The 24329-nt window shown below is 40.4% G+C and overlaps 1 protein-coding gene across 1 annotated transcript in view; it reads left to right on the plus strand.

The window, feature by feature from the left end:
• The window catches only part of usp9 (ubiquitin specific peptidase 9), a 244275-nt gene that overhangs the window by 160447 nt on the left and 59499 nt on the right, over positions 1-24329 (plus strand). The window contains exons 29-34 of the mRNA XM_086007397.1: positions 4309-4455; positions 11360-11567; positions 13594-13814; positions 15387-15574; positions 16027-16200; positions 18885-19026. Of these exons, the coding sequence (XP_085863523.1) occupies positions 4309-4455; positions 11360-11567; positions 13594-13814; positions 15387-15574; positions 16027-16200; positions 18885-19026 (1080 nt within the window). The remainder of the gene's footprint in view (positions 1-4308; positions 4456-11359; positions 11568-13593; positions 13815-15386; positions 15575-16026; positions 16201-18884; positions 19027-24329) is intronic.

The following is a 24329-nucleotide window of genomic DNA, read 5'->3' on the forward strand; positions in this document are numbered from 1 at the left end:
AATTGGTTTCTATATATCTTTATTATGTGCACTACAAATACATTGCTATTTTGTGATCTATGTTCAAACTACACATTACCTTCCAAGTGCTACATTTGTATTTCATTGTGCACAAAGATGTTAAATGTTCATCCTGTACTACAGTTTGTTACATTTTACAGTGGTTTAATGTAATCTTTTGAGTTACACTAATTTTCTGTTTATTGAAGTCGTCTTATTATTCATATTTTCATTTAGTTTCCAAAATACAATGAGACTTGTGGGAGAAAAATATCACTGAGGAACAATGCTACTTTTAACAGCTTTGTGTTATATGCAGTCATGTGTGGTCAGGTGACTCCCTGCTTAGACAGGGCCTTGCTCTAGACCATGTCTGTTTTTGCAATAGGCTCTCTGACCTCCATGCCAAAATTAGTTTTCCATTGCAACTATTTTGTTTTTTAAAGTTTAGTATTTTTGTTTTGGCTTGGGAAGTCTTGTCAAGGTTTTTGCAAAGCTTTATTAATGCCAAATTGTCAATGCCATTTTGACTTTATTGATACTAGATGCACCACAGTGTCGAGGCCAATTTTGGTCTCTGCTAACTCCAATGCCTTTCAGTTGATACCAATTCTCAGCTTTAACATCTGCATTGAACAAAGTGTTTCCTTCTCCGTGTCTGACGTACACGCCGCCTGTGTTTGCTATCTTCACTGTGACGATTTTTTTTTTTTTTAAGAAGCGTGAGTTCATTTTGACTGACCTCTATGCTGGACAGTTGCACTACTGACCAGGATTTCAAAACTAGATTCCTTCAGGTCGACTCACTTTTCTGTACAGAACTTCCAGCTCTATCGGATACAGAATCAAGAGTAATGATGGGCGCTTTGATGTTTCAAAAATAATTCACTGCTGGTTATTGTTTTGTTCCAGTTAGCATGACTCATTCAGCCCCCATAAAGACTGGGCAGACACTGGCAGTTCCAGTAAAAGTATGAAATATGCTCTGGCAATCATATCCTTCTGACTGATGCAGGCTTGGTTCATTTACCCATCTAAGTTGAAACTAACATGGAGAGTGAATGATAGGATGACAAAACTGGCTGTTCACTACTCCCATCAGCACGAATGCCCTACTCAGGAGAGGGATTTCCTGAAAGGCTTCTTGGGTGCTGTACTAAAAACAGAAAATGCTAGAAACACATTAGGTCAGACAGCATCTGTGGAAATAGGAAGGTTGAGTTAACATTTCAGTTTGATTCTGACAAAGTCATTGACCTACAATGTTAATCCTACCTTCCTCACGATACAGATGCTGCCTGACCCATTGAGTGTTTCCAGCATTTCCTGTTTTTATTTCAATTGCAAGCATCTGCAGTATATTTCCCCCTTTGGTGCTATGTTGGCTTATTGTATTTCTACGTATGTCTGGATTTGTTAACATCGCTGCCGTAGTGCTATGGCACAAATGCAATGGGAACTGTTGGGTACAACGACAAATATCTCAGCACTCTGTGTCCATCAGAATGTTAAAATACTTTGTCCTGCAAGAATAAGCATAAGATCCAAGGAGAGGACACATAAATTGGCCAGAAAAAGCAGTAAACCTGAGAATTGGGTGCAGTTTAGGATTCAACAAAGGAGGACAAAGGGATTAATTAAGAGGGGGAAAATAGAGTACGAGAGTAAGCTTGCAGGGAACATAAAAACTGAATGTAAAAGCCTTTATAGATATGTGAAGAGAAAAAGATTGGTGAAGTCAAGCGTAGGTCCCTTGCAGTCAGAATCAGGGGAATTTATAATGGGGAACAAAGAAATGGCAGACCAATTAAATACATACTTTGGTTCTGTCTTCACAAAGGAGGACACAAATAACCTCCCAGAGATGTCGGGGAACATAGGGCCTAATGAAAGGGAGGAACTGATAGAAATCAGTATTTGTAGGGAAACGGTGTTAGAGAAAGTGACGGGATTGAAGGCCGATAAATCCCCAGGGCCTGATAATCTACATCCTGGGGTACTTAAGGAAGTGGCCCTAGAAATAGTAGATGAATTGCTGGTCATCTTCCAAAATTCAATAGACTCTGGAACAGTACCCATGGATTGGCAGGTAGCTAATGTTACCCCACTGTTCAAAAAAGGTGGTAGAAAGACATCGGTAGTGGAGAAAATGCTAGAGTCCATTATAAAAGATGTAATAGCAGAGCACTTGGAAAACAATGACCGGATCGGACAAAGTCAACATGGATTTACAAAAGGTAAATCGTGCCTGACTAATCTACTGGAATTTTTTGAGGATGTAACTGGTAGAATAGATAAAGGAGAACCAGTGGATGTGGTGTATTTGGACTTTCAAAAGGCTTTCGATAAGGTCCCGCATAAGAGATTAGCGTGTAAAGTTAAGGCACATGGGATTGGGGGCAAGGTATTGACTTGGATAGAGAACTGGTTGGCAGACAGAAAGCAAAGAGTTGGAATAAACGGCTCTTTTTCCAAGTGGCAGGCCGTGACTAGTGGGGTACCGCAGGGATTGGTCCTCGGACCCCAGCTATTCACAATATATATTAATGATCTGGACGAGGGAACTAGATGTAATATCTCCAAGTTTGCAGATGACACAAAGCTGGGTGGGCGTGTGTGCGGTGAGGAGGATGCCGAGAAACTCCAGTATGATTTGGACAGGTTGGGTGATTGGGCAGAAGCATGGCAGATGCAATACAACGTGGATAAATGCGAGGCTATCCACTTTGGTGTCAAAAACAGGAAGGCAGATTATCTGAATGGCAATAGATTGGGGGAAGGTGAAGTGCAATGAGACCTGGGCATCCTTGTGCACCAGTCGCTGAAGGTAAGCATGCAGGTGCAGCAGGTGGTTAAGAAGGCAAATGGTATGTTTGCATTATAAAATTCTAACAGCACTAGACAGACTAGATGCTGGAAGGATGTTCCCGATGGTCGGGGAGTCCAGAACCAGGGGTCACAGTCTAAGGATAAGGGATAAGCCATTTAGGACAGAGATGAGGAGGAATTTCTTCACCCAGAGAGTGGTGAACCTGTGGAATTCTCTACCACAGAAGGCAGTTGAGGCCAATTCATTAAATATATTCAAGAAGGAGTTAGATATATTTCTTAAGGCTAAAGGGATCAAGGGATATGGAGAGAAGACAGGAACAGGGTACTGAATTTGGATGATCAGCCACAATCCCATTAAATGGCGGAGCAGGCTCGAGGGGCCGAATGGCCTACTCCTGCTCCTATCTTCTATGTAAGCTACGGGCCCTATTATTGTGTTAGGCATCCAATACTGTAATGTTTGTTCTCCACAACTTGCAGAAACAATTGGCCGTAACTAATTTTAGTCCCGTGACCAGCAAGAAAGAATAAAATAAATAATCCATCAAAGAAAAATCTTCATTCCTGTCACATACTGTTTGAATTGTCTTGCAATTAGGAGTCGAATTATTGAACACTGTGGGACCAGAATTCTCAATGTGTATGCAGGTCAGGAACTTCCTGATATTCAATTACCTACAACAGTGGGTTTTGCCACGTACACAATTTTGAAATGCTCAAGCAATCGTGCTTTCAAACCATGATGACACCTCGCCTCACCCCTACGCAACATCATTCTGCCTCGCCTGCAACCAAACCCCTCTCGCCACTCCCCCACCCTGCCGTGTCTCGTCTTCCCCTGAACCAAGCCCCCCCCCCCCCCCCCCCCCCCCAGGCCATCTCTTCCTTCTAAAACCAGAAAATGGATACACTTCATATACCCTCGACTACACCCCTGTCTATGGAAGTTAAACTTCATTACAAGAATAAAGATAGTGTGCAATCTTAAACTTTACAAATACTATAGTGTGATGTTGTAAGTGCAGCTTAGGTATTGTGACCCTAATTTTTGTGGCTTATAAAGCTTTAATGATGCATGTTTTTAATTTAATTTTCTAATCTTAATCTTTTGTTTTTGGAGTGCTGCACTGTCAGAGGTGCTGTCTTTTGGATGAAACGTTAAACCGAGGCCCCATCTGCACGCTGAGGTGGGAGTAAAAGATCCCATGACACTATTTCAAAGAAGAGCAGGGGAGTTATCCTCCGTGTCCTGGCCAATATTTATCCCTCAACCAACATCACTAAAACAGATTATCTGGTCATTGTCACATTGCTGTTTCTGGGACCTTGCTGTGTGCAAATTGGCTTTTGCTTTTCCTACATTACAACAGTGACAACACTTCAAAAAGTACTTCATTGGCTGTAAAGCACTTTGGGATGTCCGGTGGTCATGAAAGGCACTATATAAATGCAAGTTTTTCTTTTCCTAAATATTAGGATGAGGTGAAGAGAACAAGTGAAACCGGTGTTGAAGAAACAATTCTGGAGGGTCATCTTGGAGTCACAAAGGAGCTATTGGCATTCCAGACACCTGAAAAGAAATATCATATAGGCTCAGAAAAAGGAGGGGCCAATCTCATTAAGGTATGTACTACTGATGGACTTCAAATGAGTTTTGTATGTGGTATGGGTACAGTTTTTTGTTCATATAGACAATGTCACTAAAATATCAAATGAATCTTTGTTGTTTCACTTCTGCTTTAGTGAATCTTAGGAAATATTAACTAGTTAAAAGTTAAGATATTTAAAAGAATGTTTTGTTGTAGGTATGTGCAGAGCTGTTGCATACCTTTATGCATAGTTTGAATTACAACCCTTTTTGAACAGTGAAAATATTGTAAGTTGAGCTGAGATCTCTGCTTAATTTGTGTGTGTGTGTGTGTATATCTATCTCTATCTATCTTGCATTTGGTATGCACTCCATCAATAAACCTTAAATCCTGTTAGGATTTTTTTTAGCTTGCGCTTTTGTTTCAACCATTACAATTTAATTTCCTATGTAGGCACTTGAAATCAGATTTCCTTTGTAAATAGTTGTCTTAATTTATTTGCAGGCCTGATGAGTAGATGTGGCTGTGGCATTTTATTTTTCTCTGTTTAAATTGAGAGTTTGGGTGGCTTCAGATTGTAAAGTTTTAATGTGAGTTTTAAGTATTCACATTTTGGGCTGCTTCTTCCACCTCCTGCTCCCTTTTCTGATTATACTATTAAAGTGTGATTTAGCTGATGAAAATGAAACGGGCTGAAGCCTGAGGACATATGCAAGCTCTGAGACAAGCGAGGGAAGGCTGGGTCTGGAAAGTAGGCCGTAGGCTTCAGCTCAATGGTAGAATGCCTTCGAAGGTATGAGGTAATATTGAACTGTTTAAAGTTTGGGATAGTGGGCATGGAGAGAGGGGGTGAAAGGGCAGGAAGAGGGAGGAGAGGGCAGAAAAGGGTAAAGATGGAGGGGCCGGGGCATGAGCAGAAAGGCTAAGAGGGAGGGAGGAGTGGGTAAAGACATGGGAAAGAGCAAGGCTGAGAACCGGGCTCACAGAGGGTGTAGCAGTGATGATTGGCTGTCAACTGTAAAATCAGGCCTATAGCATAATTTTGTTTTTAGTAAAAAGGAACTAAGCGGTTCTTTAAATTAAAAAAGCAGGATCTGGAATAGGAACAGCTCCAATGGGAGCTCAAGAAAGTGTAGGACTCAGATTGATGGTTGGGGGTGGTGAGGGGAAGCCACAGAAGAGGGTCTGGAGAGTGGGGCTGGGATTGAAGAGTGAAAAACAAAGTGAGGCACAGCGAGAGATGGCAACTCTTGAGAATTATGCATAATTACAACAGGGCTAGGAGCAGGACCAGCAGAGCCTAAGCGGGTAAGAAAAACGGGTGCAGAATTTTAAAAATAAACAGCTAGCATACAGCACAACAGAATCGGGGCTAGAAGGAGTCAGGGAAAATATTTTAAAATTACACCTGGGCCAGGAGCAGAGTCTCTGCAGTGGAAGGGGGTCTTTTTAAATTTAACGGCAGGTCAGCAAAATTGGAGGCATCAGGGTCAGCAGGAGCTGAAGCTGAGCTGGGGTAGAATGTAGGTGTTTATTAAATTTTAAAAAAGGAAAATCAACAACATAGCTGAGATCAAGCTAAGCTATATGCATGATTTTTTTAAATCAGGGAACATAACTGAAGACCTAAAATAATGGGGCATCAGTAAAGTGAAGCAATAGGCCTGGACCTTAATGGACTAACTGGAGCAGGGTGGAGATAAGAGCCAGGAGCCCAGAGAGGATGCAAAAAAGGCTGGGAGTGGATTTTAAGATGAGTGTGAAAGGCCAGATAAGGTGAAAATGAAAGTAGATAAAATGGAGGGAAACTGAAGATGACCAGAACTAGGCAATGTTTTAAAAGGGGAAGCAGATAAATATTTGAAAAATAACATTTTAACGGGTATAAAAATGGGCAAGGGAATGGGGCAAAGGCTGAATGGTGCCTTTTTTGCTATAAAATTCCTGATTCCTGACGCTCGCCAATGGTGTGGAGATGGAATAGCGGGCATTCGTGTCAGCTATTAAAAGTAATAAAAGCAAGCGTAATTTGTTACACCTTCGAGGATGTTGATATATTTGTTGACCTGCGGGTTTGTATGCAAGTAATGAAGACTAAATGTCGTCTTCAGGTGAAGTGGGACTAAAGGGCGGGAATAATTAGATCCGGACACGCAGTCTTAATTCAGCCATGTTTTTTAGTCATACATTCTGTCCTTATTTTTATATTACACTTAAATGTATGGTTAATTAGCAAAACTTGCAGGAGTTTGGCAAACAGAAATAATGTTAGGTGGAGCACAAAAGTTTCTCTGCAGCACATCTAATAAGCTACATTGACACCACTGCTAAGGTGTAATTAGTGAGAAGTTTACATAGGCAATTTCCATTCTAAATGTGGACATAGTATATGATTGAAAAGTTGACAGGAAGTGCATGCAGATGTAAGATTTTTTTGTATAGATACTATTGGATCCTCTGTGGCATTGCACGTGGTAAGTTGGAAGATATAGTTAAGAGCTTATTTGGGGGAAAAATAGGTGGGTGAAGAAAGAAGAAAATTTAAAAGCACGTGGCATGGATTTGGCACCTGAGAATTTTGCAAGAGTTGGGGCAGGCTTTTCTTTTACATAAGGGAAACTGAGAGACGGGGACTGTGGAAAATTTTGCACACGGGCAACAGATTTGATGAAGTAAAAAAGCACTGAGTTGTAATTGGAGTCGGGCCTGGAATCGAGCATTGGTAGGGTGAAGGCTCAAATTTTTGAAGTTGGGGTTGAAAACATAAGGGGGAGGGCTAAAAATTGTAATCATCGGATGTTGGGGCTGGAAACCTGTGGGGAAGGAAGTCAAAAGTTTGAAGAGTGGAGCTGGGGTATTGTCAAACCACTAAGGCGGGAGAAGTTGAATTTTTTTTTTTTTTTTTTTGAGTTGAGACTGGAGTCGATCTGAATCTGCAGGATGGGGTGGAAGAAAATCTTTGAAGAGTGGGGACTAGGGAACTGTGTGGGGTGGGTAGGTGGAGAATTTTGCAAGAGCTGGGCAGGGAAGACGAGCAGGTTCGAGTCTTGGGGCAGGCAAGCATCGAACGCTTGGGGCTCGGTTGCAGGTAGCCAGAAATTTAAAAGTTATGAGCTAAGAGGATAGGCAGTTTCCATTGCAAATGTTGACTAAAAAAGCAAGTGTAATCTTCAGCTAAAGCAGGATTAGAGGGAGGTACATAATTGGACCAGGCATGCTGACTGAATTCAGTCCCCATTTTTAAGTCATACACACTGCCCTTATATGTTTCCATGATAAATTCCTGTGTCACATTTATAATGGAAACTGCCGATATAAAAAGTTGTCAGGCTGTAATTGCAGCTACCTGTCAGCTATTGTAAAGTACTCTCAGCCCCTCCCCACAATGGAGCGAAAGTAATTACAGCATGACAAATTTATCTAGACAGTTTCCATTATAAATGTGGACATAAGAAATTAAAATGGAAAAAGTTCACAGGAAGTGCATGAAGATGTAAGATTTTTTAATGTATTTGTATGTGTTTGTGTCTCAGATCTCCGGTTGTTTGTAATCTGTGAAAACAGTAAATGTGACCTTTATTTTATATATATCTATATTCAAATATATCTCTCTTTTTCCCACTGCCACTTATTTAGTGGTTGCATTTCTTAGCCTGCTGGTCACTTTCCTTGTACTAGCCATCAGCATCCTGCTCCCATTATTACTTATTGTATATAGTTGTATTTGTGTGTGGGGGACTTTTAATACATTGTATTGTAGGGTAGTTGTATGTCGAGGAGGTGGCAATTACTGTATTATTTTGTGGTGTAGATGTGTGGGGCAGATATTTTCTGGTGTAGCGCTCTTTGTAATGGAAGTGATATTATTTTGAAGTGTAGCTGTGTGTCTAGATCTGATATTTACTGTTTTTTGTGGGTGTACATATGTTTGTGGAGATGATATTTACTAATTCCAGTTTTTTTAACTACAGCTCTGTTTAATTTGGCTCCCACTCAGTGTTTCAGTATTTTCCTCAGTACCATTCCCATTTTTTTTTCTTTTTTACTGCTCCGAATACTTAGTTTTTAAGGATGGCTCTCATCTGCCATTAACTTCTCCCAGTATTTGTTTCTTTGTGTCTTGCTCTCAATCCGGCATTTTTTTCACCTGTGTGTGTCCCACTCTGTCCCACTTATGCCCTTTGGTTTTTTAATTGCTATTATTCTTTGTACAGTACAGTACTTGAGTTTTTTTTAAAGCAGTCCATACAACTGTTAAGCTTCTCAAGAACAACAACGACTTGTATTCCTATAGCGTAGTAAAACGTCCCAAAGCGCTGCACAGGAGTATTTTAAGACAACAAATTTGACACCGACCCGCATAAGGATAAATGAGGGCAGGTGACCAAAAGCTTGGTCAAAGAGGTAGGTTTTAAGGAGCGTCTTGAAGGAGGAAAGAGAGGTAGAGGTGTTTAGGGAAGGAGTTCCAGTGCTTTCCCCGTGCACTTTCTATATAATTTATATCTTTATAGCTTTCCTCCATATGTTTTCCTTCACCATTCTCTTTATAGCTTCCCTAACTCCCTCTTTCTTACTACTTGCCAAATTCTTTGTCACCCCCTAAATGATCCTCTAAAATTTATCAACACTTCAGTCTCAACTTTTACCACGCACTTGCCACCACAACCTTTCTCCCATTCACCACTACCAGCTCTTCACAGCCCAACTGTTTCCTCCTTCTCCCTCCATTAATGACTCATGCTTCCAAACCACTTCAACAGAACTCTCAACTACCCCCCGCCCCATCACACATCCAGCTTTGCACCTACATTCAAATCACTACAGAAACTGACACTCTAATTATTTTCTTAATGGCCCGGAATTTGCAGTGGGTAATAACAGCGATTACCATTATTACCCTTTTGAAATTGACTGAAACTTCAGGATTTAGCACATGCACATCCTAACGTGGAAATCCTAAAGTTGCGGTAAGTCATTCACTGCTCCAACACTGGCTGTGCTATGGCCTCTTTCTCCCACCGCCCGCCCCCCCCCCCCCCCCACCATAGCCGGCAATCAGCGAAACTGACAAACTTCAGCTTTTCTGGGGTAATATTGTTGTTAAATACCCCATTAAAAGTTAGACCCTTTTGGATTAGGTGTAAGTGAGGTTTTAGCAGCGTATTGACTGCTAAACAAACGTTGTGGCCCTGAAAAACTAATTTTAATTTTGTGGAGTGTCAAATTTATCCATTTTAATTAAAATTAAAATTTTTAAAGAACTTTTCAAAACTATATACTTTATTTTTCACAGTTTGTTCATCTTTATTAGGTTTACCTTTTCCTCATGTGAGAGCCCCAATCTTTGTTTTGCTCTCTAACATTTTTAAAAACTTAGAAAATAGAGCTTATTCAATTCCCGGTCTGTGAGAATTCTGCATTGTGATTGGCTGCTTAGACAGCATGTTGACGTCACAGCAGCTTGCACGAGGAGTTCCCCATTAACTTACACTGATATCAGCTGAATGTCGGAAAAACTGAACTTATCGCCAGAGATCACGAGATCTTTGTGGGAAGTTTCCTTTGGGGCCAGTGGCGAACGCCTTTGCTTTGCCGCTGACTGCAAATTACTTATGAGCTGGGCCATTATTTTTATTTTGTCATATATTTAGATGCAAGGTCCTACATGTAAATTATGTTCAACAGTTCATGCACATTTATCCATATTATAGAAGAAAGTGTTGCACAATTTTTACAAATGTACATGTATACATATGTAATTTTGTGCTGTACAATTTATATATTCACTTATTTAGCTCATTTTCTTTTTGCCAAGCCTGTACCATTGTATAAAAATTAGCTCAAACAATTTCATTTCTATTTCCAATTGCTTACTTTTATTGTTATTTCTGTATAGGTCTTCAATGATAAATTCTCCATTAATCTCTGTCCTTATCAAACAACATATTTGCCAATTTCCCGTGAGCAATGCCACAGGAGATTGCGTGTACTTATTGGCGTGTTTATATTTAATGTGTACATATCACGTAAATATTTCATGTCTGTTAATGTATTTGTTTTTCACCTGAGAAACTATTAACCACAATAATTATAAATAACAAATGAGTTAAATTATAATTATGGCTGCTTGTTGGATCTGGGGATAAGTGCTGGTACAAAATGTTGGAGAACTGGACAACAGATAAGGGCACTACAATTGCCCATGAGCTAGAGAGTAAAATTGGCCAGAGTTACCATTCTGTATTGCTATCCATTGTCATCTACTGGAAAGCAGATATGTGTGGACTTCTTACAAAGCTACGGTTTGGCTCCATGTTGGTGCCTCCCATGGTGGAATAGTTGGACTGAGGCTTATTCCTCAATTCACCCAAGAAAAATTAGATACCAGAGGGCATTTGTGACGTCATCAGCACATTAAATGGGGGAGGGAGGTAAAAAGAGTGAACTTACAAGTTTATGAAGTAAACTTTCATGTGTTTATTACAACTCCTCACCCTAGGTACAATTGTTTTGTATGTCCAAATTGTAACTTCTGCTCTGTTTTCAGTGTGCAATGCTGATTTGTTTAGCTTTCTGTGACTATCCTAATCTCTCACTTTTGTGTGGAGCTTTAATACAGAATCTTTAAATGTGAAAATAAAGCTTTTGTACAAAATTACACAATTGTACAACATTTCAAAGTCTAGTATTCTGCCTACAACTCAAGGAATGTGGAGGATTTTGAAAACTTATGGAACTTAATTTAAAAAAATGTTGCCCTCACTATTGTACTGTCTTCAACTTAGACTTAGATGTTATGCTAATCTCTGAGAACTGTAAAAGTGGACTGATATTTTGACTCTTGACAACTGATATATTTGTTGTTTCTACACTACAGGGAGAAGACACTGAAATAACTGTAAATAACTGGGCCATCTTTTTCCCTCTTTGCTCTATAGGAGCTGATAGATGACTTCATCTTTCCAGCCTCTAACGTTTATCTACAGTACAAGAAGAGTGGAGAATTGCCATCTGAGCAGGCCATTCCTGTCTGTAGTGCACCAGCTGCAATCAATGCCAGCTTTGAGTTGCTGGTAGCACTGGCTGTTGGCTGTGTACAAAACCTCAAACAAATAGTGGACACTATGACAGATATGTATTACGCAGGTATTTGAAAATTGGTTGCTAGATAATTTGGTAAGCGTGTGGATGCATGGTTGTAGGCTTAGTGAATAAACTGAGAGAAACATAGGGTAGGAGTTCATTGAAAGATATGTGTTCTTTGTCTGGGCTCAGTTGGTAGCCCCCTCGCCTCTGAGTCAGAAGATTGTGGGTTCAAGTCCCACTCCAGAGACTTGAGCATAAAAATCTAGGAGGCGCCATCTTTCGGATGAGACGTTAAACTGAGGCCCCTTCTGCCCCCTCAAGTGGACATAAAAGAGTCTGTGGCACTATTTCGAAGAAGAGCAGGGGAGTTATCCCTGCAGTCCTGGCCAATATTTATCCCTCAATCAGCATCACTAAAACAGATTATCTGGTCACATTGCTGCTTGTGGGAGCTTGCTGTGTGCAGATTGGCTGCCACATTTCCTACATTACAACAGTGACTATATTTCAAAAGTATTTAATTGGCTGTGAAGCGCTTTGGAGTGTCCTGAGGTTATGAAAGATGCTATGTAAATGCAAGTCTTTTTGTGCTAAGGTAGATAATCTTGATAGGGTGTAATGGGTGCTTAAATTACCTTCCGTGTCCCTGGGCTATAGCAAGGATTCCTGCTCCTGATGTATCGCATATTCCATATCTGCTTACCAGATCAAACAATCTGATTTTCTTGCACACAGACACCATGACACTCCTCTTGACTGAGAGTTTTCTGAGGAAGGACTGTTTTCATTTTAACTCTGGTTAATTCAACACATCATTCACAATTCCAAAAACACAATTTTATGATTTGTAGTAAGGGAGAGCTTAACTTGCTGGTGCTCATTGAGCTCACAACTGAAGAATGGCTTCTTGAGTAAAGTAGAACTGGTAGCAAACCCAGAACTGTACCTCAACCTGTGTTACCTCTACTGAGAGAGAAATGGGGTTGGGGGGTAAAGAGAGGTGAGTTAGGTAAGAGACCTGAAAGATTTTCGGCGAATTTCCTGTGTTGCCATGGTAGAGAGAGACTTAGTGAAAGGAAGAAAGTAAATAGAAACATTTTAAAGTTGTATGGAGACATTTTATATGGTGAATTAAAACAAAGTGAAGGCACTAACAGCAACTTATGGATACACAAAAATGACATGCTTCTTAAAATGACTAGCCTTTTAGTATTTCACAGAATCCTAGCAAATGTGTTTGAGCTTGATTATGGATGACGGTTATTGTGCTTGAGTATGGCTGTTTTATTAAATAAAAAACCTCAACAGGACTCCTTTAATCAAATGGCAACAAAATGATACCATTTTTTTCTGTTTGATTATTTGACCTGTTCGCTAAACAGTGTGTTAACAACTTAGCAATACTGGTTTAAAAGGACTTCTGAGCCTTTAATACAGTATGAAAGAACAGAATTCCCTGCTGAGCACCATCACCACAAGGACTGCAGTGGTTTAAAAGGCAGTGCACCACCTCGTGGCAAATATGAATGGGCAGTTAATGCAGCCTGGCCAGCATTCCCCACATTCTGTGAACAAAGAAAATTAACGTGCACTGTTGCAAAATTACTGATGGATTTATGATTTTGTCCACTAATACTTCACCGCCTTGAATAACTCGGTAACTATTTCAAACCAATAGAATGGAATATTACAGTACTTTTAATGTCACTATTGCTTCAAACCATATTTTTTAAAACAGTATAACTTTTTTTAATGATTTTTTAAAGGGCTCTGCTGCTTAGATTCTTTCCTCAAAAAGCAAAGATTTGTAGTTTAAATTTTGTGGAATATATTGCCAATAGGATAGAAACTTTAATGTTAGCTATCAGCTACCTGGAATATCCCATGTGAAGGTGATCACTCCACAAGACACATTTGACCAATGCTTAATTTTCTGCTCTGATGGTTTTGATCTGCTTCAACTTTTTAGTGAAAGTGAGAAGTCTGTAACTGCAAACTAATTATGATAATGGGCCTTAAAATAGCTGAAATGTGAGCTGCCTTAGTGAAATATTAATTGCTGACTGAGGTTTTTATTCTTGTGTAGGTTGTGAAGCATTGACAGAGTGGGAGTACTTGCCACCAGTCGGACCACGTCCATCAAAGGGATTTGTAGGATTAAAGAATGCTGGTGCTACGTGTTATATGAATTCTGTTATTCAGCAGCTATATATGATCCCAGCTATTAGAAATGGTATCCTTACCATTGAAGGCACTGGTAGTGATGTTGATGATGATACGTCTGGTGATGAGAAACAGGATAATGAGGTGAACACAAGTCACAACTGTTAATTTTATTTATAAAAATGAAGGGTTTCATGCTTTATTATCCCTCTGAAAGCTTAAACCTTCAGTTCAGTGGAACACTCTTCAATACCTAAGCGGTTATTAAATGTAGAGGTCAGCAGCAATGTGCTGGAAGTATTTTTGATTCCATGTTTTATTTTATTACTGTAATGAAATCTTATTCAAATGCGCAAGACTTTAGAATTTAGATTAAAACTTGTTTCAGAAACCTAGCCTCAGTCATACTGCAGAAAGTCAACTGCAGGAAACTTTGTGATATCTGGCACCGAGCTGTTGCCGTCCCATCAAAATCCGTATCTAGCAACAAACCCTGTTGCTTAGCAACAGCTTCTAAACAGTCGGCCGTAGCTTGCAAGCGTCTCTGTAGCTAAGCAACAGCTTTAGCTAGACCTTGCAGAGCCTGACTAGTGGGGAAAAAAAAAGCAACGAAAAGAAAAAAAACTTACTGAACCGACTCCTGAATTTTGCCGGTGGATCGAGCATTCCGGACAGTTAACCTCTGGATAAACCAAAGTTTCCTGTATTTTGTATGCAGTCGTTTGCAGTGACCTTCATAATTATACAAATGTGGGTCATTGAGCAAATTTTCCTTGGGCCAGATTTTGCAGTTAAAATAACGGTAAGGCTAATGGCTCTTTATATGTTACTTATATGCGTAAAAGCTGTAGCAACTTCAGGCGAGGGGCAGATGCGTGGTTAAATGCGAATATCCAGAAGTTGCTGTCCAAGTTGCACCACTTCGCCGTTGCCTTCGTGAAAATGGCATTTAGTTGTCTGCCTCACCATTGACATGCCTTGAATGTCATGAAGTTGCTTTATTTGCGCAGTAGATATGAACTAAACGCCATAGATATTCAGAGCTAGTAATTACAAGCATAAGTACCCTTTTAACAACATAGTAAGTGTTGATGACTGTCAATCAATCTTTCTGGCATTGAAAATTAACTATTATAAGTGTGGAGTCTCATTCCTTCAGGTTGTGAATAGTTTCTGGAGATATAAAAAATATCATTTAAAAGCACAATTTTTTATTTTCCTTTTTGTCTTTTTTCTCTCTCTCAATCCAGTTATTCTTTCCCTATCTCTTTTTCTCCTTCTGCACCTGATTTTACATTGAGTTCACCTTCCCTCTCAGTCCTTCCGCTGTTCATTTCCTAATCCTAAAATCTCTCTGGTCAAAGGAGATACCCTGTTGGTTGCCCTGTTGCCCTCACTGCGCCGTTATCAGCTCGCACTTCTAGCAACTTAGTGGGCAAAACATTTTTGAGCTGAAGGGTGCAAGTCTGACTAACGGCAGATGCCGTTAGATGCCCTGCTACAGCAAAATCTGGTCTATTATGTTTTTATATATACAAAAGAAGTTGGGCTATGCTAAACAACTTCTGAAAATATTTCCAGTAACGTTGACCGTGTGACTACTTGTACTGAAACTTAACAGTTGTAATTTTGTTGCAAAGGTGCAACTGATTTCTGTTGAGAGTCCTGTTAATTTCTATTTAATCTAATTAAATTTATTAATGAATGTTTTTACAGAGCAATGTTGATCCTAGAGATGATGTTTTCAGTTACCACCACCATTATGACAAACCTGTAATTGGAAAGACTGAAGATCGGAAGGAGTACAATATTGGGGTCCTGAGACATCTTCAGGTCATTTTTGGACATTTGGCTGCCTCTAGATTACAATACTATGTGCCGAGAGGTTTCTGGAAGCAGTTCAGGTTTGTAGTTTCAAAATTGTGTGTGCTCCTTTTTTTTCTTTCATAAATTGGTTCTTGCCTGTAATGAAGAAGCTTTTTCACAGTGTATTGCTAAAATGTCAACGGTTTGAAACTTGTCTCCTGGGGGTTGGGGGAGTAGGGGCGGTGGGAGAGCATGACAATTTGCACTTAGCAAGTTGGCAAATTGAAGAAAGAAGTCTTATCTATGTTGTTAAATGCATTGACACAGAACTGAACTTCTTTCAGTGGAGAAAATAAGGTTGAGTACATACATAATACATTTTTTTTTAAAGCTAAGGGGAATGGATAATGTAATGTAAGCAGATGATTGCGTGTGAGACTGTGCAGAATTGGGGGACGTGAGCATAAAATTAGTGAATCTGAAGCAAAACTTGAGACTAGAGTTTTTTTCCATGTGCTAGAAGGCAAAACATTACTTTTTTCCTCCCTAGGCTTTGGGGGGAACCAGTCAATCTTCGAGAGCAACATGATGCTTTGGAGTTCTTCAACTCTTTAGTGGACAGCCTGGATGAAGCTTTGAAAGCTCTTGGACATGCAACTATGCTCAGCAAAGTTCTTGGGGGTTCCTTTGCTGATCAGAAGATTTGTCAAGGCTGTCCTCACAGGTAAATGTGACTAATGTATAATAAACTATATTGTCCCACTGCTCGAGAGTAGTGATGAAGATTATGGTTGAAATGAATAATTTCACACTCTAACTGTGCAAGTGCCGATCAGGGTAGCCATATTATTATCTCTACATTATTACATTTCATTAAAGAGAGGTTTGTTCAGGTTGGCTGTACCATGTGTTAAAATAACTAACTTAAATGGAAATTAGCTGATGATTGAGAGTCCCCAAATTATGGTAATAAATGTATAGTATGCAGTAACTTAGACGTAGGAGAGAAGACGTGTAGAATACAAATAATATAATTGAATTTAATTTCTTGGGCTGTGAAGTGGATTTGTCAGACAGGAGTTTGGTGTTGGGCTGTGCAATAAGGCAACATGTTAAAAATATTGTCCCACAAAACTTCTGGCAGAGGCGGAAGTTACAATGTAGTTAATTTATTTTTAAGTTCCAAATGTAACTTATATTTGAGGAGCCATTTTGTTTGAAGATTCTTCCAAAAGGCTGACCAATTCCAATTCGGTTAACTGGTATTGAGCAAGTCCTGGTAAGAATGGACATCATTGGGAATGCATTAATTGAATTGTTTTGGAATCTGCGAGCGGTTAGGTGGTTAGGAGAGAGTGCAAATGGATAAATAATGGCCTGGAATTTGCTGGAGCGTGGCATCTTGCGGCATGCTCCATTTGTTAGATTTTTTTTTTTTTACTTGCCCTTCAGCTCTCATTTTTTGTACCGCAAATTGCTGTAAGTGTGAGTTGATAATGGTATGGTGAGAGCAACAGGGCATCTGGGACCTTGGTGAATGACCAACAGTCTATCTCCTTAACCCATTAAATTTAATGACCGAGGGGGGGGGGAAAAAGGAATGACGGATAAGGAAACATGGTAAATTGGTGTCAAATTAGATACAGAAAGAGAAATAGAGAGGGAAAGAAAGATTGTTTTGAGAGAGAGAGACAAAGGAACATTTTTTTTTTAAAGGAAATCCTCTAGGAACAATTTACTACCTGCAGGAATGAGACTCCACAGTTTCAATTATTCCCTTTCTGGGACTCCCAAGGTTGAGTGGCATTGCAGAAACCTAATTCTTGTCATTAAAAGAGTCCTTATGTCATTAAATACCAGCCCTAACTTTCTGTGGTGAGTTTAATTTGTTTCAACAGCGCAAATGCACAATTTCTTGAAACTTATGGGGAGGTTGACTGCGAGATCTGGGTTTTGCAAGGCTAACTGCAGTTTTCTTTTTACACACTGATAACGAGTGCTTATTTAACTTGCGTTATTTCCCCAGCGAATTCTGGGCCAATGTCAATGGGTGTAATGGAGCTGGGATAAGTAATGGGGTATGGGGTTCACTTCACATTTTATGGTTAGGTGCAAATGTGTAAAGTAGAGACATTGGCTATTTCATAGAATAGTACAGCACAGAAGGAGGCCATTCAGCCCATCGAGGCTGCATCAGTTAATCCTGCTCTTTCCCCATATCCCTGCAACTTTTTCTCCTTCAAGTATTTATCAAATTCCCTTTGAAGGCTACTATTGAATCTGTATCCACCACCCTATCAGGCAGTGCATTCCAAATCCTAACAATTTGTTGCGTAAAAACATTTTTCCTCATGTCGCTGCTGGTTCTTTTGCCAATCACCTTAAATCTGTGCCCTCTGGTTATCGACCCTTCAGCCATTGGAAACAGTTTCTCTATTTACCCTATCTAAAGCCGTCCTGATTTTAAACCTCTATCAACTCTCCTCTTAGCCTTCTCTGCTCCAAGGAGAACAACCCCAGCTTCTGCAGTATATCCTAACTGTAATTCCCTCATCCCTGGAACCATTCTAGTAAATATCTTCAGTACCCTCTCCAAAGCCTTCCTGTCCTTCCTAAACTGTGGTGCCCAGAATTGTACACAATACTCCAGCTGGGACCGAACTAGTGTTTTATATAGGTTTAGCATAACTTCCTGGCTTTTGTACTCTATGCCTCTTCTCTATTTATAAAGGCCAGGACTCCATATACTTTATTAACTGCTTTGTTAACCTGTCCTGCCACCTTCAAAGATTTGTGCACAAGCATCCCCAGGTCTCTGTTCTTGCAGCCCCTTTAATGTTGTACCATTTAGTATGTATGGTGTCTCATTCTTCCAACCAAAATGTATCACCTTGTACTTCTCTGTCTTGAATTTCATCTGCCATGTGCCTGCCCATTCCAGCAGCCTGTGTCTGTCCTCTTGAAGTCTATCCCTATCCTCCTCACTGTTCACTACACTTCCAAGTTTAGTGTCATCTGCAAATTTCAAAATTGTGCCCTGTATCCCCAAGTTCAAGTCATTAATGTATATGGAAAAACAGCAGTGGTCCTAGTACTGAACCTTTGGGAACGCCACTGTATATCTCCCTCCAGTCCAAGAAACAACTATTGATCACAACTCTGTTTTCTGTCCGTTAGCCAATTTTGTATCCATGCTGCTATATTGCCCCTTTTATCCCATGGGCTTCAATTTTGCTAACGAGCCTAATATGTGGTACTTTATCAAATGTGGAGTGGAATTGTAAAAAAAAATTTAGACTACTTGCAGAAATTCTGAACACTGGATTTAAATATAGAAGTATGCTTAGCATAATATCTCTAAATGGTGGGTTTCTTGTATTGGTTACAATGTATTTTTATTTGTTTTAGATATGAATGTGAGGAATCCTTCACAACACTGAATGTCGACATTAGAAATCATCAAAACTTGCTTGACTCACTTGAACAGTATGTCAAAGGAGACTTATTGGAGGGTGCCAATGCATACCATTGTGAGAAATGCAACAAAAAGGTATTCAGCAATTCTGTCTTAGGATTTTCTTGGATGTTAATTTAGTTACATGAATTTTGTCTTAACTTCTGCGGTCAATACCATAACCATGTTGGATGTAGATTTACCATTATGCTCTGCCAGCTTTCGTGATTGCAGAACTGCTGTTCCATTGAGCTTGCTTTACACAGTCCCAGTATTTCACCTTTGACTTTCCACATGTCTTCTGAATTGCCATTTGTTCCATTACTACCTGAGGATATAAATATTTAGTGATTGGCCCCCATCATCTACAATCTTTTTAAGTTCTCAAACATAATGTGCTTTCTTTCATTCAATATCTACATCCATTTGGATTATGGCCTGTCATTCATCAGAAGCAAATCACCTAAGAATGCTTCCCTTTAGGAAACACACTTCTCTAAGAGTGTTATTCTCCCTCACTAATCAATACAGTTTCACTTGATGCAAGGCTAAAGCAAGTTGTAAGCTATCACTTCTTTATTCCTTCCTTTTCAGTAGCAGCTTTTTGCTGTTCTCCAGTTATTCCAAATGGTTCATTGGTTTTATAGTAATTTATTTATAATTAAGTTTGCTCTTATTTTTTTTTTTTTTCTGGTACTTCTGTATCTGGGTTTCTGCTGTTTATTTTCCTCCTTTAGCTGTAAATGTCCAGTTCAATTTTAAATGAGAAATTTCTTCCGTGGTGTTGCACACAGGTAACAATAAAACAATTTAAACGTTGTGGGTCAAGCAGGGTTTAAGAGTGAGGGTTGTAGAACCAGTGTTATAGAGGGAAAAGGGGGTGGAGGCAGTTAAGGCGGAGAGGAGGGAAGGATATGAGGGGGCAGGGAGAGTAGAGGGGGAAAGGAAGGGGAGGGGGCCAGATGGTGAGGACAAGGAGAGCAATAGGGGGAGCACAGAGATGGGCAAGAAAAGAGAGAGATTGGAGGGGGTGGTGGGGGGCAACCAAAGGTCAGAAACTTTATCTTGGTGGGAAAGCTGTGGCTCCTGCAAGAAAATCTTCTCGGTTGGTGAAATGGGTGGGAGGCGTCCTGTGGAAAGACTTAATATAGACGTAACAGTCTCTAACTTCTTGCACTATTCCCCAGCGGGACTCTGCACTCAACATGTATGAGGCACTGCAGGGGTCTTTACGGAAAGAGCTTTAAAAACGGGAGTTTCTGAAAAAGGGCATTGGAAAGTGGAAAATTGTGGATTGGTTCAAGTGTGCTTTGTTTTTGGTGCCGCATTCCAATGGGACGACTGTCGGCCACAGGGCTGCCCACAACAACTCAGTAGGGGAGATCAGGCTGCAACACTGGAACAGGCCACTGAAATTCAGTTTACAAGAATGAAGGAACATGGGGTCAAGACAGTGCCACAAAATTAACCAGGGTACAAATCTCTGTCCGTAAGATTGGTTGGGTGGGGAAGAGAATGGCTAAACTTCAGAGTATTACCTGATTTCAATGGACAATCTTTCAAAGTGCTGCTGGTTCAAGTTTCTGTCCGAGTTCTTGAGGCTCTCAACCATCCATTTTGCACTTCACTGAAGTTCTTTTTTGATGACGGTTAAGTCATTGGGTGCTCCTATTGGGCCAATTTTTAAACACAATCTTCAACATCTTGTCTCTCAAAACCTTCTGGTGGAATATTTCTTTATTCCATGTGTGAACTTCAACTTCATTAGGGGAGCAATGGAGAAAGCAATTTGTTGATTTTTTTTTTTAAGTTGGTAAACAATGGGTGCATGATGGGGGATTTCAGTTTCAGTACAGTGCTGTCACAATGTTAGTTGAGCCCACTGTATTTAAAGTATTGCATAAAATGCTCCTCACAAAATGACTTACAGGTGCAGTGCCATTAGAATGGAATTACATTTTCCTCTGCAGCAGTTGGTTTCATGACCTCAATCTTAGACTCTGTGGGGTGGGGGGGGGCAAGGAATTTGTAGCTCTACCGTCCAAATATTCTTCGCTTGGTCTACAAGGATTTCATTTGGTTGGGTGGCTTTCGCACCTTCCCTTTCTTGGTAAGTTGCAAAGGAGAATATTTATTCAGTGCCTGGCTGCTTCCTTTTATCCTCCCGTTGGTAGTGCAGCAAAATAATTGATCTAATTTGCTGCTTAAAATAAACTTACTATTTAATTTAAAGTTCTGTATGGAGAGGACCAATGTTCCCTCGAAGCTGTGTGCGGCTGCGTAGTAATCTGCAAGGTCCCACGCAAGCTGCTCACAATCTTTTACATTGGAAATACCGCGTGTGCACAGAAATTTAAAGGGACCACGCATTGAAAGAAACAAGCCATGCAGAACATAGTGCAGCCTACAGAGAACATTGGAGAGGATGGGTTCGGATCACCATGCCTTCTTCAGCCATGACTGGTAGAGGATGGTTTTAAGCCGTTGAGTAATTTTGTCGTTTATTTTTAATATTAATCGTGGAGCACATTCTAATAATGGTGGGGGGGGGGGGGTTTGCAGAACCTTTTCTTAATTTTATTTCTTATGGGGTTTTAAGGGTGATTTAATTATATCTGCTTTTGGTAATGTCATGTAACTTTAGATCATGTAATGTTATGCTCACCGCACCACCTTAAGAATACCGTTAGAATATCGAGACCACTTGCCATTTTTAATATATATGTCAATCAATCATTTGTGATGTTACACACAAGTTGAGGCGAAGGGCAGTATTGATTTCAAGAAGGATTAGAGGATGCAAGGGGGTAATTTGACTAAACAGGGCAAGGGGAAGAAAGAAAACTGGAGGGAGGGAATGAAGTGGGAGGGTGGGTTACATAGGGAAGAGGAAAGGAGGGATGGAAGCTAGAGGAGGGAGAGGGTAGGGAGGTGTGGGAGTGAAGATTGGGAAGGGAGGCAAATGGTAATAACTGGAAATTTCAGTTTGTGTGGCGAGAAAGGAATGCTGAGCAAAGGCAATTAAGATCAATGGAGCTAAGGGGATTGAGGTGGAGGCCAGTCAACCATTTGCGGTGGAGAATTACAGCCGGATAGGGTGATCGCTGTGGCTGGGAAATGCATTTGGAGATGGTTACTGTCAAAAGGGACGGGAAGTGTATGAGTAGATTGTGGAGGAGGGACTGGCAGCTAGTACATGTGTTAGAATAAAAATGCAGCCAGCAGGGAGTTCTCGTCATGGGCGAGCAAATGAGAACTTGACTCTGGAAGTGGGGTGGTGTTTGAGTGCAATCCAAGACACTAGGTATTCCATAATGTTTGCTTGGGTGGGCAGGGTTTTATGATTGCTGCTCAGTTGGTTGCCCATGGTTCTCGCTTAGCAAGGGTGTTGTAGGTCAAACATGGAGGTGTGGGGAGGTTAGAGTACTTGCTCAACGGTTGGAAGGTAGGAAGCGTTTGATTTTATTCCCTTTTTGTCTTTGCCAAAAAGGAGGGGCTCGAACATTTTCTCAGCGAGTGGAGTGAAGGGGTAGTTCTACTGCTAATTGAGTGTATAATACTGGAGTGGGAGTGGCTTTCAATAGGTTGTCACTCAAGTTCATTGCACTTTTATTTAAGGCCTCTTAGCTGCTATCATGCCACTAACATCTGATGTTTCTTTTGATTGGAAATTTTTCCGTCTTTGGCTTTTAAGATTTTTCTTCTGGGCTCCGTTTGATTTTTCTGAATCACTTCAAATCTTCCTTAGGTCTATCATTTTACATTATTTTCTCCGTATGCAGCCGTTCATATAGGATTTCCTCAATCATTTTTTGTGAATCTTGATTTTTATTCACGTACGGTTATGCAATTTAATATCACTAAAGCTGCTTTTCACTAATAATGGCTTCTCTGGTTAACTTGTGAATCAAATACCTACGATTTACTGAAGGTACTGTTTGGGCCGCCACGCAACGTTCAGTTTGTCAAGTAACAGTATGTTGACAGCACCACCTGCTGGTGCAGTACTTTTGAAATCCTGAGACCACTCACCATTTTTAATACAGCTGGAACACAAACCACTGACAGAATTGTTCCTTTAATGTTTTTATAAAATTATTCCTGTTCAAAATAATTTGTATGAAACGTCTTTCAGCTGTTCCTTTGCATCCCAGATTACCCAAGCTCATTCTGGAGGCAACACTTTTTTAACAAGAAATCTGTATAAATTAAAATAATCTTTGTGGAGCTTGTCAATGCTGTCTCCATTTTGAGGTTCTGAAGTTCAAGACAATCATAAGGAGGATGATCAGGGTATGTGATGGAAGAGATAATGGAGTAGGTCACAGAAATGTGGAAATATCTGGGTTTGAAATTGCAATTCTTCTGCTGTGCTTAGTATAACAGTTGTTCCTAAGAGCCTGGTTCCTGTTGGGAGAGAAAGTAAGTTCTGTATTTCCAAGCCGATTTGTTGTGATACAAGTTTTGTTCTAGAACCCTGAGTGGATCTGTGCTGAATGCACAGAATAATGTATGTGTAGTCTGAGCTAAAGTGACTCCCAAAACAAGCGCTCTACTTGGAGCTCCAACACGGGAAGAGAGCCCCAGGTGGGCAGGGGAAATGCTTCAAAAACACCTTCAAAGCCTCCTTGAAAAAGTGCAACATCCCCACCGACACCTGGGAATCCCTGGCCCAACACCGCACAACGTGGAGGAGAAGCATCCGGGAAGGTACCGAACACCTGTTCTCTGGGAGCAAGCGGAAGCCCAGCGCAAGGAGCGCACGTCAACCCAAGCACCCCACCCACCTGCCCCTTCAACCACTGTCTGCCCCACCTGTGACTGAGACTGTAGGTCCCGCATTGGACTCATCAGTCTCCTGAGAACTCATTTTTAATGTGGAAGCAAGTCATCCTTGGTACTGCCTAAGAAGAAGAAATTAGTAGCAGTTACTTTAGTAATCCAAAATGCAAAGTTATACCTGACCCTTGCATACTAATTCCGAGTCTGCCCTTCACTGTCTTTACAGGTTTCTGTAAATCACGAACTTTTGATGCAATGCATTGGTATTCCCAAGGTTCAAACATTTGTAGGCTTGTGTTTCCAACCTTCTCTGCTTGCACCTTTTGCTGCTTGTGTCTCTTTAGTGGAATGGGGACGACACCTCAGAAAACCAATTGATACAAAGTGTTGAAAGTTTTGTTCCTATATTCCTCTGGTTGATGCTCCCTGCGATCTTTATTTAATCCTTCAAAAACTGACTGGAGCCATTCTGATAAATGCATTCCTGTAAGCTTAAATATCAGCGTGAAGGATTAGTGAGCTGTATTTCCTATTAGATTATGTTTAAATTGTAAGACGTGTGAACAGGGTAATCTTCTGATAGCAAATCTCAATCCACCCAAGATTTTTGAAGCGTT

This window comes from Somniosus microcephalus, chromosome 14 (genome assembly GCF_052327205.1).
Source record: "Somniosus microcephalus isolate GS21.2 chromosome 14, FLI_Smic_1.0, whole genome shotgun sequence".
Classification (NCBI taxonomy): Eukaryota; Metazoa; Chordata; class Chondrichthyes; order Squaliformes; family Somniosidae; genus Somniosus; species Somniosus microcephalus.